This window comes from Phacochoerus africanus, chromosome 4, assembly GCF_016906955.1.
Source record: "Phacochoerus africanus isolate WHEZ1 chromosome 4, ROS_Pafr_v1, whole genome shotgun sequence".
NCBI lineage: Eukaryota > Metazoa > Chordata > Mammalia > Artiodactyla > Suidae > Phacochoerus > Phacochoerus africanus.
Genome location: NC_062547.1, coordinates 40,982,086 through 40,997,338, shown reverse-complemented (window position 1 = coordinate 40,997,338; position 15,253 = coordinate 40,982,086). Strand labels below are relative to the sequence as shown.

General features: G+C 47.2%; 1 protein-coding gene across 1 annotated transcript in view; it reads left to right on the top strand.

The window, feature by feature from the left end:
• Positions 1–15,253, top strand: part of NAV2 (neuron navigator 2) — a 365,905-nt gene that overhangs the window by 118,306 nt on the left and 232,346 nt on the right. Inside the window, exon 6 of the mRNA XM_047776141.1 lies at positions 10,783–10,949. Coding sequence (XP_047632097.1) covers positions 10,783–10,949 — 167 coding nt within the window. The remainder of the gene's footprint in view (positions 1–10,782; positions 10,950–15,253) is intronic.

The window sequence follows — 15,253 nt, the reverse complement described above, 5'->3', positions numbered from 1 at the left end:
AGTATGCATTCATCTTTCCATTTAGCGTTTAGAGGCCTTCTGTGTGCCAGGCACTGTTCTAGGCACTTGGGGCAGGGGTAGGGTGAGTGAGATAGCCAAGGTGCCCGCTCCCTACATTTTACTAGAGGAGGCAGGCAAATAAAAGGGGAAGAGAAATAGCAAAGAGTGGTAGTATAGTACAATGATGGGATTCCCAGGGATTGGATTGATAATTGAGGTTGGGTTGATATTGATAATTGAGGTTGGGTTGAAAGGAAGGTTTCTCTGAGCACAGGACACCGAAGTGGAAATGTGAATGACAGGGAATTAGCCATGAGAGTGTGGAACAGATCAGACAGAGGGAGCAGCAGGTGCAAAGGCCCTGTGGTAGGAGTAAGATTAGCAGGTCGGACGAGTAGAAAGAAGGCAACTGTGGCTAGAGTTCAGTGGGTGCAAGGAGGCGGGAAGTGAAAAGCAGCTTCTAAGCAAAGAGGGTTACTAGCCTCTAAGCATGGAAGAGAGCGTGGCTGGTGCCCTGGAGTTGTGTAGTCCCATGGCCCTGAAGCCAGGTCACAGTGATGGCTATACTGGCTGAAGAGTTCCTATTGCATCTTGAAGGTTGAAAGCCATTGGAAAATCTGGAGCAGGAGAGAGAGAGTCATTTTTTTAAATTAAAACCACATCTGCTCCTCTTAGAGAATAAGACTGGAGGAGCAAGAATAAAGGAGGGACCCAGCTCGGAAGCTTCTGTGGTCCTGAAGGTGACAGTGGTTTGCATCAAGGTGGTGGAACACATACGGAGATGGACCGGTTCAGGGTATGTTGGAGGATGAGCCAAAAGGACTCTGGAGTGAGGGAGAAAGGAATCTAAATATAGCCTAGATTTCTGGCCTGAGCAGTTAGGGAAATGGTGGCATTTCTTGAGATAAGGAAGCTGGAAGGACACATGTGCACTGAGAATCATCAGAAGAGAGCATAGGAGGCATCCTTAAACTGAGCCACAGCTTGAGATGTTCTTATTTTATAGAGCATCTCATGACACAGGGTTCCAAGGAACGTGTGTCGAGAAACACTAGGTTTGTGTCACTTAACCATGCTAGCCTGAAGCCTCTATTTCCATAGTAAGCATTTGTCTTCTCAAAAGAACCAGATGTTCCAGTCAGGACATCCATCTCCCGGTAAGAAAGAGCATCCTACTCTTAATAAAGGCTTGACATAGATGAGCCAACCTCACTTAAGCCAGGTTTTTATATCCATTTATTCCAGAGTGGTACCTGCCATCTCGGCCCCCTGACCCTGCAGTGTGGTGACACAAACTGGGCCTTGGAGTTGCTGTATGTCCTCATTCATCCATTCTTTGGCCCAGATTGGGTTATGTCTGCAGATGATTGGTTTGATGCATTACATATTGATACTTTCTAGTTTTACTTCCAGAGGGTAATCTTGTTCTTTTTTTTTCCTCTTTTCTTTTTTTTTGGGGGGGGGCTGCCCCACGGCATATGGAATTCCTGGACCAGGGATCAGATCTGAGCCAAAGTTGCAACCTGTACCACAGCTGCATCAGCACTGGATCCTTTAACCTGCTATGCTGGGCCTGGGATTGAACCTGTGTCCTGGCATTGCAGAGATGCCCCTCATCCTGTGGTACCGCAGGGGAACCTCCTGATCATCTTGTTCTCAAGGTCTAGAGATGTGATAGCCCATGCTCATGTTCTGGCTACAAGTTTAAGAACAGTAAAGTTACTTCTCTAGCTTAGCTCCATTGTGTGTCTTTTTTTTGTTTTTGTTTTTGCTTTTTAGGGCCACACATGTGGCATATGGAGGTTCCCAGGCTAGGGGTTGAATCTGAGTTACAGCTGTCAGTCTACACCACAGCCACAGCAACTCAGGATCCAGTCCACATCTGTGACCTACACCACAGCTCATGGTAATGCCGGATCCTTAACCTACTGAGCGAGGCCAGGGATTGAACTCGAGTCCTCATGGATACTGGTCGGATTTGTTTCCGCTGTGCTATGAAGGGAACTCCAGTTCCACTGTACTTCTATCCCTAAGATTCTGACTTTGATAACCAGAGTCCCAAGGATAATGGTTTGGATCCTTGCTCACTAACGTCAAATGTTGGTGAAACCCCCCAAATGCCAGGTTTGTGTTAACCCTTCATTAGAACTCTGCCAGAGGCAGACATGCCTAAATACCATACCTCTTAGGATAGCAAATGCTGACACTTGACAACTTTTCCATAATGTTTGTAAATGAAAGAGCCGTGGAAGCTGAGCAAGGAAATTTGAGATACTGGCGTGAGGGAATCAGAGCACCTCCTCTGTGCTGGCCGAATAGACTCCTTTTTACCCCTTGAGCTCTTCTCATTAATTTATGTGATCGCTGAGAAGTCGATCCGCATTTCATCTCATGAAATGCCTCTCCGGGTGTGTCTACCTTAACATATTATCAATATTTAGCTCTTTAGGAAAAATCCAGAAAATTGCTTTTTTAAAAAAAATTCAGCCTCTTCCGTCTCTTCCTTCACTTCCTAAGTCTAGGGACACTAACATTGCATTTCTCACCTCATATCCTTTTATGATATGGGATGTATGGACGCAAGAAAGAGAAATATTTTCGTCTTTCATCAGGCAGTCGATAAGTTGAAATAAGCTTCACTTTTCACTAAGTCCAACCATGATTCTTCACAATCATAAAGCTATGGTTTAAAGCCCAGGATTTAGCAAGTTCAGAAGACTTTGAATGATCCTCTCTTAGACCTTTGAGACCAAAGGTTCCCAAGAGCAGCCAAACTTGAAAACATCTCCACCCTCGCCGTGGGTCAACTTTATGGCATATTCAGGACATTATTGACAAAGCATGTGAACTAGAAGCTTCTGAGTTCTTTAGAAAGGTACAAAGTTTACTTGTCAGAGACCCCTGGCTTCAGCATCTTACTGTGAAAGATGGCCTTACAGTGACTGAGAGCAGAAAAGATATTTGGAGTTTAACAAAAGAAAGAGAAAGAGAACCCCGAAGTTCTCCAGTAATCTTGATAGCAACTTCTTCATGTTGGGCATTGATCAGATAAGATCTAGCAAGAAGGCTGCATGTTGTGGGGGAAGTGGGCAGAGGGAGCCCCAGGAGCACCTCCATTGGTCTAGGACTCCGGTTACTTATATGTGTGTCTAACGCGTCTTCTCTCCCCTCACTCATCTCTTCCACTTTTTTTTTCCTGTCATGCAGTGCAAACTCCAAGGACTCATCACAAAGCAAAATCATCCGCTTCACTCTGGGTCAGAAAAAGATCTCTAGGTTAGACTTTCTCCGCCTCTTGCAAAGCATGGTTTCAACCCAACCCCTTTGTTCTGGCTGTGTTTCCTTTTGGTCCCTCTCCCCTTGCCATGTTTGCAGTTCAGGAAAACCAAACATGCTTTGGCTGATGACCCAGTGTTGAAGAGTTGAGAGTGGCTGTGAGGTTGCTGAAGGGGGGTGGGTATGTGTGGGTGTGTGATTGAACCTAAATGAGCTGGAGTTGTATATACTGTTTGTGCATTTCATTAATTTTTGTCTTCGATTGCTTGGACATCAAAGTCCATTCCGATTTAAAGAGAGGTGAGTTTCCAGGTGGTTTTCTGCAGAGGTTTTCTGATGAGTTGGGCTCCCTGCTCTGTCCCGGCCCTGACCCCACCTCACCTGCATCTCATTTGTGTGTTGTGCTTTTTGTTATTGTGGCTGTTAGTAAAATTACTAATGTGGGATTGGTTTCTATCTTGAGTATTTAAAGACCTGAAGCATGAACCCAAATGTTTGAAGGAGACAGAGCATAAGCCTATGTCTCATTTTTATTTCTGGATGGTCTTACCATGGATGCCTGTACCATGGACAGATAGTACCCTGAAAATAAAAATGGGACATGCTCGTTACTAATTCTCTTAATTTAGAGTTTGGATCTGCTGCATCCTGTGGGGACCTGTTCAGGGGATGGTAAATGCCGGTTACATCCTTGTATTACTGTTATTTTAAAGGTATCAACAGCTAACATTTATTGAATGCCTGTCATGTACCAATTTGAATGCATTACCTTATTTAATCTTCCCATCACTCTTCTTATGGTAGGTCATTTATTATCCCCATTTTACAAATGAGGAAACTAGAATTTAGGAAGTTTGGTAAGTTACCAAAGTCACATGGAAAGTGGAAAAACTGAGATGTGAGCCCAGGTGATCTTACTCCAGCACTCTCACTTTAACCCCTTGGTTACGTCTCTCCTCTCCTCCCCGTCCTCGAATTCCGGCATTTATGTGGTTGTTGAGGCTGCTGTTTAAATCTTAGGTTTCAACCCCTACTCCCAGCCTTTTGCCTCCTGTTGCATCCTGACAAATAGAATCTCCTCTTCATTCTGGCTCGCATTTCTTTCTCACTGAATTCTCACTTAGAGCTAAAGGGATGCCCGGGCTGCATTTCTCTCTGTATTCACGTAACACATAGAGAACATCCACATGGCTTAGGCTCCGGGTGGCTGCCTTTCCTAATCAGAGTTAACTTTTCTAAAAAGTTTACACATGGGGAGGCACAATGCAATGCAGGCTCTGCCTGACTGGGAGGAGAAGCCACAGGGCAGCTGCTTCTCTGCAGAACAAGTCAACATGTCACCCACATTTGGTGCTGGGGACCTATGTTCGTCACCGCATCTCGTAGCCATGTGTCTTAGCTCAGGCTGCTGTGACACCCTCCTATACACTGGGTGACGGGACAGAAATTTCTTTCTCACAGTTCTGGAGGCTGGGAAGTCCGAGACCAGGGTGCCAGCACAATCGGATTCTGAGGAGAGTCCTCTTCCTGGTTTCCGGACGTGCATGCTCTTCCTGCACCCTCATGCAGCGGAGAGCAGGGAGAAAGCATGAACTCTCCCCACTCCTCTAAGCTGCTGATCCCATCATGAGAGCTCTGCTTTCACAACCTCATTCCCTCCCAAAGACCCCATCTGCAGATACCATCGCACTGGGGATGCAATGAATTTGGGGACCAAGGGATGGAAACATGCAGTCCATAAGCACTGTGCCAGAGGTGGCTTTTTTCTCTTAACAGCACAAGCCCAAGTCCGACAGACCACCGCCACCTCCCCAAACACTGCACTGGTAAACTGGGCTCCCCCCGCCCTTTTTTTTTTTTCCCCCTGAGTGTCATACAAAGTCCATACACAGGACGGGAAGTAGCAGGGGGTGGGGATATTGGAGGAAACCTGAAATCTAGTGTTTGTTCCCACGATGTGCCTAGTTCTGGAACAGAGAGAAAACAGGAGCTGGCTGGGAAAGTACCTAATTGGAAGCACATGCCCATCCTGTGAGTGATCTGTTATCAGTCCCAGATGATGGAAAAGGGGGAAGGGGAAAGAGGAAGAACCGAAGGAGGAGGGTGTGCCTGCCCTGCCCTGAGGGCATGCTGGACACAGGGCTTCCAGGTTGACCAAAGCCAAGGTCTGGCTTCCTGTCGGGGTCCTGTCCCTCACCTAGAGTTTCTTTTGGATGCATTTTGTTTCTGATGAGCCCAATAAAGGGATATTCCTGATTTTATTATTTGCCTGACACTCCTTGCCTTCCCTGCCCCCTAGCCTTTGGCACAATCTTTTTTTTTTTTTTTTAGAGTTTTGATATTTATTTTATATTTTATTTTATTGTAATCAATTGTTATTCCCCCAATACATTTTTTTTTTCCTACTCTACGGCATGGTGACTGAGCACTATCTTGATAAGCGTTTTAGCTGACCAGCACCACCAAGGGTAGCGGTGAAGTTTGGCTGCCAAAAGAAAGAGCCCGCCCCACTCCTCTGGCTGAGTCGGACCCTCTCCTGGAACTCAGCAGATGGGTCTCTTGTTCAAGTGCAAACATCTTGATAGGCACCAGGGCCATGGAGCAGGATGGGAAGCCTCAGCCTTGAATCTAGCTCTGGAAGAGCTTGTGGAGGCAACTGGCACAGGGATGGATTTCCATGAATTTCTGGGTTTGACCACTGTGTTGCCTCTTGGCATCCCCAGTGAGCCTCAGGGATTGAGGCTTATTCTCCCCATGCGAGGCATTGAAACAGAGTAACTAAGGGAGCAGCTTTGCTGGGAAATTTAGCCGCCCCCATTTTCACCACTTCTATGTTACCTGGACCAGTTATCTAATCTCCAGGAACCTGTGTTTCTTTACTGGTAAAGTGGAGTGGGTCTGCCTCACTCACAGGGCTATGTGGATGAAAGCAAATCATTTCTAGTCCTGTACTCCCTGGCCTGTGATCAGTGTACCGTAACTAGCCAAGCAAGCGATGGTGGCAGTTGGGTTGACCTGGACCAGCTCTAGCGAGTCCCACAGAGTTCACCCCTTCACGACCATCTCCTGGTGAGGCTAGACATTCGGTCCTCTCTGCCCAGTTGCTGAAAAGCTGACGCCATGGAGATGAGAGATTTAGCGTTTAATCATCTTGTCTAGCAAAAAGCATCTCTGATCATGACCCCGAGGTCTTGAACATGTGCACACAAGCTGCCATCCCTCCCTGGGAGGCCCATTTTCGGCTCCCGGCCTTTGAGGTGGTTTGGGCAGAAGAACGGCTTTCTTCCCATCAGCACGTGCCAGCACGTGGAGGTGGGTTACACAAGAAGCTTACGTGCCAGGAATAACAGCTATACCGTCGGGGCTGGGCTGCGCACATTTTGGAGAAATTGACCATGGCTCCCGTAGCAGCAGGATTTTTCCTCTGCCTCTTGGTTATACCTCTTCCCTTCAACTTTGTTTTTTCAAAAAGCAACATGTGTGCATTTAAAGAACCCATCTGTGTCTTCTGTCATTTTGAAACTGGGTTGGAGGTGGAATGATTGTAGAAAGTAGAGTTCCTCTTGCAAAGGAGCCGTTGGAACCTTCTGGTGCTTGGAGGATGCAGGGGGTAAAGTGTTTGAGGTCAGCTTGCCGCACACCCTTCTTGCTGCTTTTTCTTGATGAGGCAGGCACTGCGGGCAGCATCTGTTGTAGGACCTGCAGCTGTTCCACTGAGCAAGACCCAGCTCTGCAGCAGAGGAGGCGGCTGGTAGGGACAGCAGCTGCTGCCAGGCTGGGCCTTGAGAGAAGTTCCCCTGATGCCCCAGGATGTTAACAATAATGAACTTCAAAATGTTCGCCGGGAGCCCTTGTCACCGTAAACTGGCAGCTACTGTGCTTTTCAACTCTAGTCCTGCTTTCAGCCTCCTGGATGAATGCCTCCTTGCTGGGGACAGGACCAAGTCCAAGATGCATAGTGTGATGGTGGAGGCTGGCCCCGTTTTTCCAGCCTCATGTCCTCCCACACTGTCCCCCAAACCCCAGCACACACTGGCCCTTCTTTCCTCTGGGACAGGCTTCCCTCTGCCCCCTACCTTCTTGCCCTCTGTTCACATTCTCATTCTATATGCCACAGCTTGCTCTGGGGTCGCTTTTCTTTGGTATCTTCCCTGACCATTCCACCAACTTCTGAGGTCATTGTTTTCCTTCTTTGAATTACTCCTGACCTTTTATATCGTTTTATTAGTACTTACGGCATTGAGATGTGAGCTAGGTTCAGTCAGCCCCTCAAGATCGAGATAAGATTGGGAGTTCCTGTTGTGGCCCCAGCGGAAGTGAATCCAACTACTAACCATGAGGATGCAGATCTGATCCCTGGCCTCACTCAGTGGGTTGAAGATCCAGCATTGCCATGGGCTGTGGTGTGGGTCGCAGACACAGCTCGGATCCCAAGTTGCTGTGGCCGTGGTGTAGGCTGGCAGCTGTAGCTCCCATTCGACCCCTAGCCTGGGAACCTCTGTATACCTCAGGTGTAGCCCTAAAAAGCAAAAAAAAAAAAAAAAAGATCAAGATAGATCCAGAACCCTGTGATGGTCTCTTTGAGCTGCAGTAATAAAACACCATAGGTTTATTCATTGCTCACAGTTCTGGAGGCTGGAGGGCCAAGATCAAGGTGCCAGCATGGTCACATTCTGATGAAGGCTGTCTGCCAGGTTGCAGACTGCCAACTTCTCACTGTGCCCTCACATGGTCCTCAAGTTTACAACTATTCCCTTGGATATACTTTATTATTATTACAAAGTTATAGGTACAGAACAGAAATCTCAGCTGGTAAGACTGGTCCAATGTCACGTGTATAGAAAAAGTCCTTATTTTATGCATTATACCACACTGCCTCACGGAGGAGCAGACTGCCAACCTCATTCAAAGTTGTGGCCATCCTGTCTAGTACTTGAACTTCTTGCCTGTATAAAGACCCTGTGCTGCCCTGACAAATCTGTGGTTCAGTCCCAGGTCAGGGCAGTGGGGCCTCTAGCAACTCTGAAAGGAATGCATCTTTAACCCCCTCATTGATGCTTTTTTTCCCCCATTTTTTAAAAAGTTTTATTGAAGTATAGTTGATTTACCAGGTTGTGATAATATCTCCTGTACGATAAAGTGCTTCAGTTATACATGTACCCACATGCATCTTCTTTCAGATTCTTTTCCCACCTAGATTATCACAGAATATCGGGTAGAGTTCTCTGTGTTACACAGCAAGCAGGACCCCTTTAGCCAGTCATTTCATTAAATGTCAGCGTACATATGCCAATCCCAAATTCCCAGTCCATCCTCCCCCTCCCCCACCCAGTTGCTTTTCACTTCCCTGTTCTCTGCCAGTTCCCCACTGGAGCAGAATGCTGTGATCTGTGTTGCTCTACACCCCTTAAAGCTGTTACTGTGACATTATCTTGGAACAAGTCCATATGCCTTTCCCAGGCCTATCTGTGGGCACAAAGACTCCTGTACCATCTGGCCCAGAGGGGCCCTGGGTCTGTACCTGCAGCAGCTCTGCTGTTGGCTATGAGTCCTCAGATAACAGTGTCCACCTGGGAGGGCTTGCAGGATGCCCTCTGCCTTGGAAGCAGAACCGAGAGCTTGAGCTCCTTGATCTGTTGAGCTGGCCACTTCTGTCCCCAAACATAGGCACTGGTTGGTACTGCTGGTTTGGCCCCCGACTCTGTGCCTGTCTTCATGGGGTGAATACCTTCTCCAAGCAAGACAGGATAAATTAACAGAGGGCAGATCGTTGTCGTCATTGTAGTGCAGTGGGAAGTGGAACCTTCCCTCCATCACTGTCTTGGGGGAAGAACTTCCCCCCTTCCTTCTCTGCTAGCTCCCAGTGAAGGACGTGGTCCAGCTTCTTCTTAACTGTATAAATTTTACAGTCCTCTCACACCAGCTCATGTTCTGTGTTTACTCTACAGCCATCTTTCTTGCTCAGCCAACAAGAAAAAAGTTTAAAGTGTTTGCCTGCTTCCATCTAAAATGCTTCCAGACTGCAAACTTCTTTGGTGCTTACATATTTGTGTGGAAAGAGCAGGCTGAAAGGTTTATGAGTTGAAAATTCAGACTTATCACTAGATCTCATGCTGGTTGACGGTGGTTCCCGTGGCTTTTAAACACCACTAAGTGGGGTTTCGCTCAAAGATATAACGAAATATTTCATCATTTATTCATCTTTCAACTTTAATGGTTGGAAACAGTCTGCCTAGGAGTCCCTGAACCAGGATTCTGATTTGGGGAGTCTTGCCCTTAACTCTTTGGGGAATGGGCCATAATATCTTTAGACACATTACCATAGAGAAGTCTGCTGACTTTATTTCCCAAATCTCCCAACAATAAAGTGTTTGATTTAAAGGGAAAGTGTATGTTTGTCTTCAGGCTAACAGATCCCTGCTCATTTTACAGAAAGAATGTGCGATTTTATCCATCAACTGTGTAGAGAAGCTGGGCTTCAGAGTCAGAGTATTGTTTAAGGAGATGGGTTGTCCGGTATTGAAGGAAAATGCATCTCTGAACAAATGATTCCACCCAGGCCATGAGTTTTCATTGCAGAGGTGTTGGGTTCTGAGGTGGCACTTCCCTTTCTGACCATGATAAATGATGTCTTTTTCTTGATACCTAAATCCCTAGATTATGCCAAAAACCATTTTCCGTGACGGTCAGAGGAGATGCACATAAGGCAAACAGTCTGGAGTCTCAACAGGCCATTTTGTTCCACCTTTGATAGAATTAGAGATGACATGGTTTGGCCCTATTTTAAAAGCAAAATTACTCATGCAAGAGAAAAAGAGAGATTTTTATTTTATATTTTGTCTTTTTAGGACCGCACCCAAGGCATGTGGAGGTTTGCAGGCTAGGGGTCCAATAGGAGCTACACCTGCCAGCCTATGCCACAGCCACAGCAACGTGGGATCCAAGAGATCCTTAGCTCACTGAGCAAGCCTAGGGATTGAACCTGCATCCTTGTGGATGCTAGTTTGATTCATTTCCATTGAGCCACAATGGGAGCACCAAGATTTTTTTTTTTTTTGTCTTTTTGCCTTCTCTAGGGCCGCTCCCGTGGCATATGGAGGTTCCCAGGCTAGGGGTCAATGGCAACGCTGGATCCTTAACCCACTGAGCAAGCACAGGGATCAAACCCACAACCTCATGGTTCCTAGTTGGATTCGTTAACCACTGAGCCACGATGGGAACTCCGAAGATTGTATTTTAATCTGCAAACATAGTCATATATTTTTCCTTCAACGTGTCCCTCTCTGCTCAAGGGAAAACTGCTCACACTTTGCTGTTGAACTTTAATGGGATCATTACTAGCCTAGATGTTTGTAGTGTTTCCACTAAGTCCTCAACCGGCAGACCTCCATAGACCTGATGTCTCCAGTGGTTTCTTTTGCCTCCTGCATGGCTGCAGTTCCTTCTTCTGAGACACTGCCCTTCTCTTGAGACTGAGTCCATTACTCTGTTGCTTTTGCATTTTAGACTTCCAGGTCCTACCGCGAGGATATCCGCTGCAGGCAGCGAGGCCAAAACACGCGGAGGATCAGCCACTGCTAACAACCGACGGAGCCAGAGCTTTAACAACTATGACAAGTCCAAACCGGTCACTTCCCCACCCCCGCCCCCAGCACCCAGCAGCCACGAGAAAGGTAAGCCAGCTATTGGGGTCCTTCCTGGCGCCTTCCTTTTATAGCAGATTCAGGTCCTTTTGGTGAGTGTCGGGTTGCAAATAGAGGGATGGGAATGGGTACAAGGACATGCTTGGCCAGCAGGAACTTGGTTAGCAGAGGTATTAATAAGGTGGAGAAAATAGTATGTATTCATAGTTGTCAGCAGGAATAGCTGTGTTTGCCTGTGTGGGACCCAGAAGACACATAGAAGCAATATAGCATTTGCAATTTGAAAATAAATTTTCATAGAACATGCTCTGAACTGTAGGTGGTTTTCTAGAAATGAAGCTTCCTGGGTGTGCATTTTGTGAGCTGATAAGGTTTTTACCCATCAGAAGTGAGGTGCAGGGAGTTAGGAACAAGGGGCTTTTCACCCTTTGAAACAGTCAGACACGTGGGTTGGCTCAATGCATATCTTGGCTTCACATAAGGAGTAGGCAGCATTCTTCTTGACCTTCTGATGATGTAACTCTTAGCAAAAAAAGATACGATGTTTTTTTTTTTACTTTGCATAGTACTGAGCTTTGAGCTTGGGGGAAAGAGGTAGGTAGCCCTGTGCGGACTCTTGCGCATAGGTAGTAAAAGCTTTGCTTGCTGAGGTCTGTGTCTCATGAGACATTGGAGAAATAGAGGAGTTTGAGAGTGCTCAGAAGACTCTTCAGTAACAGGCAGAGCCCCTCATTATTCCTCCCAGGCAACATGGGGTCTAGACTTCTTCAGGGGTCTTGCCCAGATGTCTTGGATGCACCTTCTGCCTGGCAGTGTGGACGCTTCCTAGGGCTTGTCCTGGAGGTACCCCTCTCCTCCCCCTGGGACCCAGGAGAGCTGCTTCCTGCTTCCAGGGGACTGGGTGGTCTTCCCACCCTGAACGAGATCAGAACCTGCCCAACCCACCCCTCCAGCCCTGAATAGTTTGATCCAGTGGTGCTGGGCTTCCCCCCACCCTAGCCCTACCTGGAATACCGGAGGAAGGCTATGGAGGGCTGACATGTATGCGGCAGAAGCTCTCTCACACAAGACATGTCAGGAGTTCTGCAAGCAGCACTGAAGCTACAAGCAGAATGTCTCTACTGCTCCCATCTCTGATCCAGCCTTTGGCTTCTGCCTCGAGCAAACCATTTTTATTCTCCTTCTTCTTCTTCTTCTTCTTCTTCTCCTCCTCTCTTTTTCCTCCCTCCCTTCCCTTCCCCCCTCCTCCTTTCCTTTTCGTCACTATACCCAAGTGTGTTCTTTTTATTATTTATTTATTTATGTTTTTCTGTTTGGGCCACCCCACAGCATTTGGACTTCTCAGGCCAGGGATCAGATCCAAGCTACAGGGTTGACCTGTGCTGCAGCTGTGGCAACGCAGGATCCTCAAGTCACTGTGCTGGGCCAGGGATCAAACCTGTGTCCCTGTGCTCCAGAGATGCCGCCCATCCCATTGCACCGCAGCAGGAACTCCTGTTCTTTTTTAAAAGTGTGTTTAATACAAAAATAATAGCCTGCCACAGGTATAGGCCTAAAAAAATAACAAATTACAAAAATAAGAATATGTGGAGTTACTGTTGCAGCTCAGTGGTAACAAACCAGACTAGTATCCATGAGGCTGCCGGTTCACTCTCTGACCTCGCTAGGTTAAGAATCCAGCTTAAGCAAAGTTGCCATGAGCTGCAGGTAGGTTGCAGATGCAGCTCGGATCCTGCATTGCCGTGGCTGTGGGGTAAGCTGGCGGCTACAGCTCCAATTCCACCCCTAGCCTGGGAACCTCTATATGCCATGGGTGCGGCCCTTTTAAAAGGTAAATAAGTAAAATAATATATGCTTGCCAATTGGGACAAGTTTATGTCAAATAAAAATTCTCCCTGAAGGGTACCAGTATAGACCATTATATGCGTGTCCTATCAGAGCTTTCCCAACTCATTTCTATATATCCTCTGTGTAATATTTATAAAAGAGCTAAATTTTGTTGAGTATCAGCTGTGTGCCTCATTGAATTCCCCCAAACAGTTTTGTTGTTATCCCCATGAATCTAAAGCGGTGAAGTACTGGCTCAGATCACACCACAGGCAGGGAGAGGTGGAGTCAGAACCCAACCCAGGCACCTGGCTTGGTGTCAGAATCACAAGAGATACTGTACAAATGCTAGAATCCTTGCCCACTGAGAGCTGGTGTGAGATGTGCCGATTGAAAGAGAAGGGGAGCATGTTAGGGAAGCCTGTGCAGAGCCCACTGCTGGCTGGCCTGCCCTTGGCCCTGGTCCTTTGGGGAGAGTAGACATTAACAAGGCTGAAGGATGGCTCGGAGACCAGTGCCCAAAAGACTGAGTGAATAAAGAACAGGCTCCCCAGGGATGGAACAGATGTGAGAGGGAGCAGGGTTGGGAGCCAGACCTGTGTCTCAGAGCCCGCCACAGACGCAGGGTCACCAGGCAGCCCAGCCAGGGGCTTCCCACCACTCTGCCTCCGTCCTGGGCAGGGGTTGTCCCATGGGTCCCAAGCAGACAAGAGAGCCAGGAGGCCTCCTGGAGGACAGTGGCTGTGAATTCTAAGAGAGGTGTTGCCTGAGGGGAAGACTTCAATGTCCACAGGAAGGGAAATGGTACTCACTTGTTGAGCACAGAGTATTTGCCAGGGCATTGATTGTTACTTGATCCTCACATTCAGTGAGATAAATATTCACCCAATATTACAGATAAAGGAAATGAGGCTAAATGAGATTGAATAACTTGCCCTCCGTGGTGATTGAGTGCTGGAATTCACATCTGGATCCGATGCCCAGATTTGCATGCTGGCTCTGTCCTGTCCCTCTCAAATGAGGGAGTATGTGGGGGAATGTTTTGTGGGCTGTGGCTCCCTCAAAACCCCGCATGGATTTGCAGTGGTAAAAATAACTGACATTGTTCCAGGCATGGGTGGTGCTTCTCTCATCCCTCTCCTGTCCCGGGCAGCTGACGCAAAGCAGGGTTGGGACAGGCCTGGGTAGGGTATTCTTTTACTGATACTTTTTCCACCATCCTGAGGTGAAGGGGCCCTGTGATTTTACCTTCAGAGTCTTTTTTTTTTTTTTCTTTTTTATTAGGGCTGCATGTGTGACATATGGAGGTTCCCAGGCTAGAGGTGGAATTGGAGCCACAGCTGCCAATTCCATAGCCACAGCAATGCGGGATCCGAACTGCATCTGTGACCTACACCACAGCTCACGGCAACACTAGATCCTTAACCCACTGAGCGAGGCCAGGGATCAAACCTGCATTCTCATGGATACTAGTTGGGTTCATTACCACTGAGCTACAAGGGAATGCCTATCTACAGAGCCTTTCGTATTTCCTCTTCCTTTCTTCATGGTCTCTGTGTTCTCCCTTGAATCTGACTTTGGTTGCAGATTGAGGTAGGTGTCTTACATGGAAGATATACTTTGTGGGGGGGGGGACAGAAATAGCTCAACCAGCTAGCTGTGTATAAGCCGCAACAGGTGCTTGGTGAGTAAGATACCATCCTCTACCTGGAAGAATCTGGGTGAGAGGCTCTCGGGAGCAGGTGAATTGGAGTTGGGTATGGTTGCTGCTGTAGTTGAGGTGTGGACTGCTTTTAGATGAGGTCAGCTCCGTGATAGACTCTCTCGACTTGTCCTTCCTTGAAACTGCATTGTGAGTTGGTCAGACCCTGACAGCCTTGTGTTCTGGCATTTCATTCTCAGGTGAACCCGTTCATAAGCTTTTCCACGTGATGACCCCTTGACCCGGGAATTCTGCTCCTAGCATTCAATCTAATCACATCAGGAAGTTCAGTGAGGAATTCATTATGCTGTCCATAAAGGACAACAACATTTCAGCACTTAGTCCCAATTTTTAAAAAGGATTAAGGCGAATGAACGGAAATGGTAACAGGCAGCTTTTCAAAAACCCCAGAGTACCTTATACTTTGTGGGCAAATACTAAACATGCCTCTTAAAATCATGTCCAAGGAAGCGAGTCCCCTTTTGTCATCCTCACGGAATTTAATTCTGATCATCCAGATCTGTCACCTGAGATGTAATAAAGCAGAAGAGTAACAGGTGTTCCTTCATATTGAAAAAAAACGGAGGACTCACAATTCCTTAGCTCTTCCCATGAGTCCATAGCAGATACGCAAAACCCAGAAATGTCCTGGATGACAACATGACCTATTAGTTTTTCTGCAGATTCAGGTTTCAGGTTTTGCAGGTTTGGAAGAAAGCCTGCACATCCTCAACCTTTAGCAAAACCTGCTTAGTTGTGTGTGGGATCATTCTCACCATCATGGTCTAGGTCTGCCTTTGGCTTC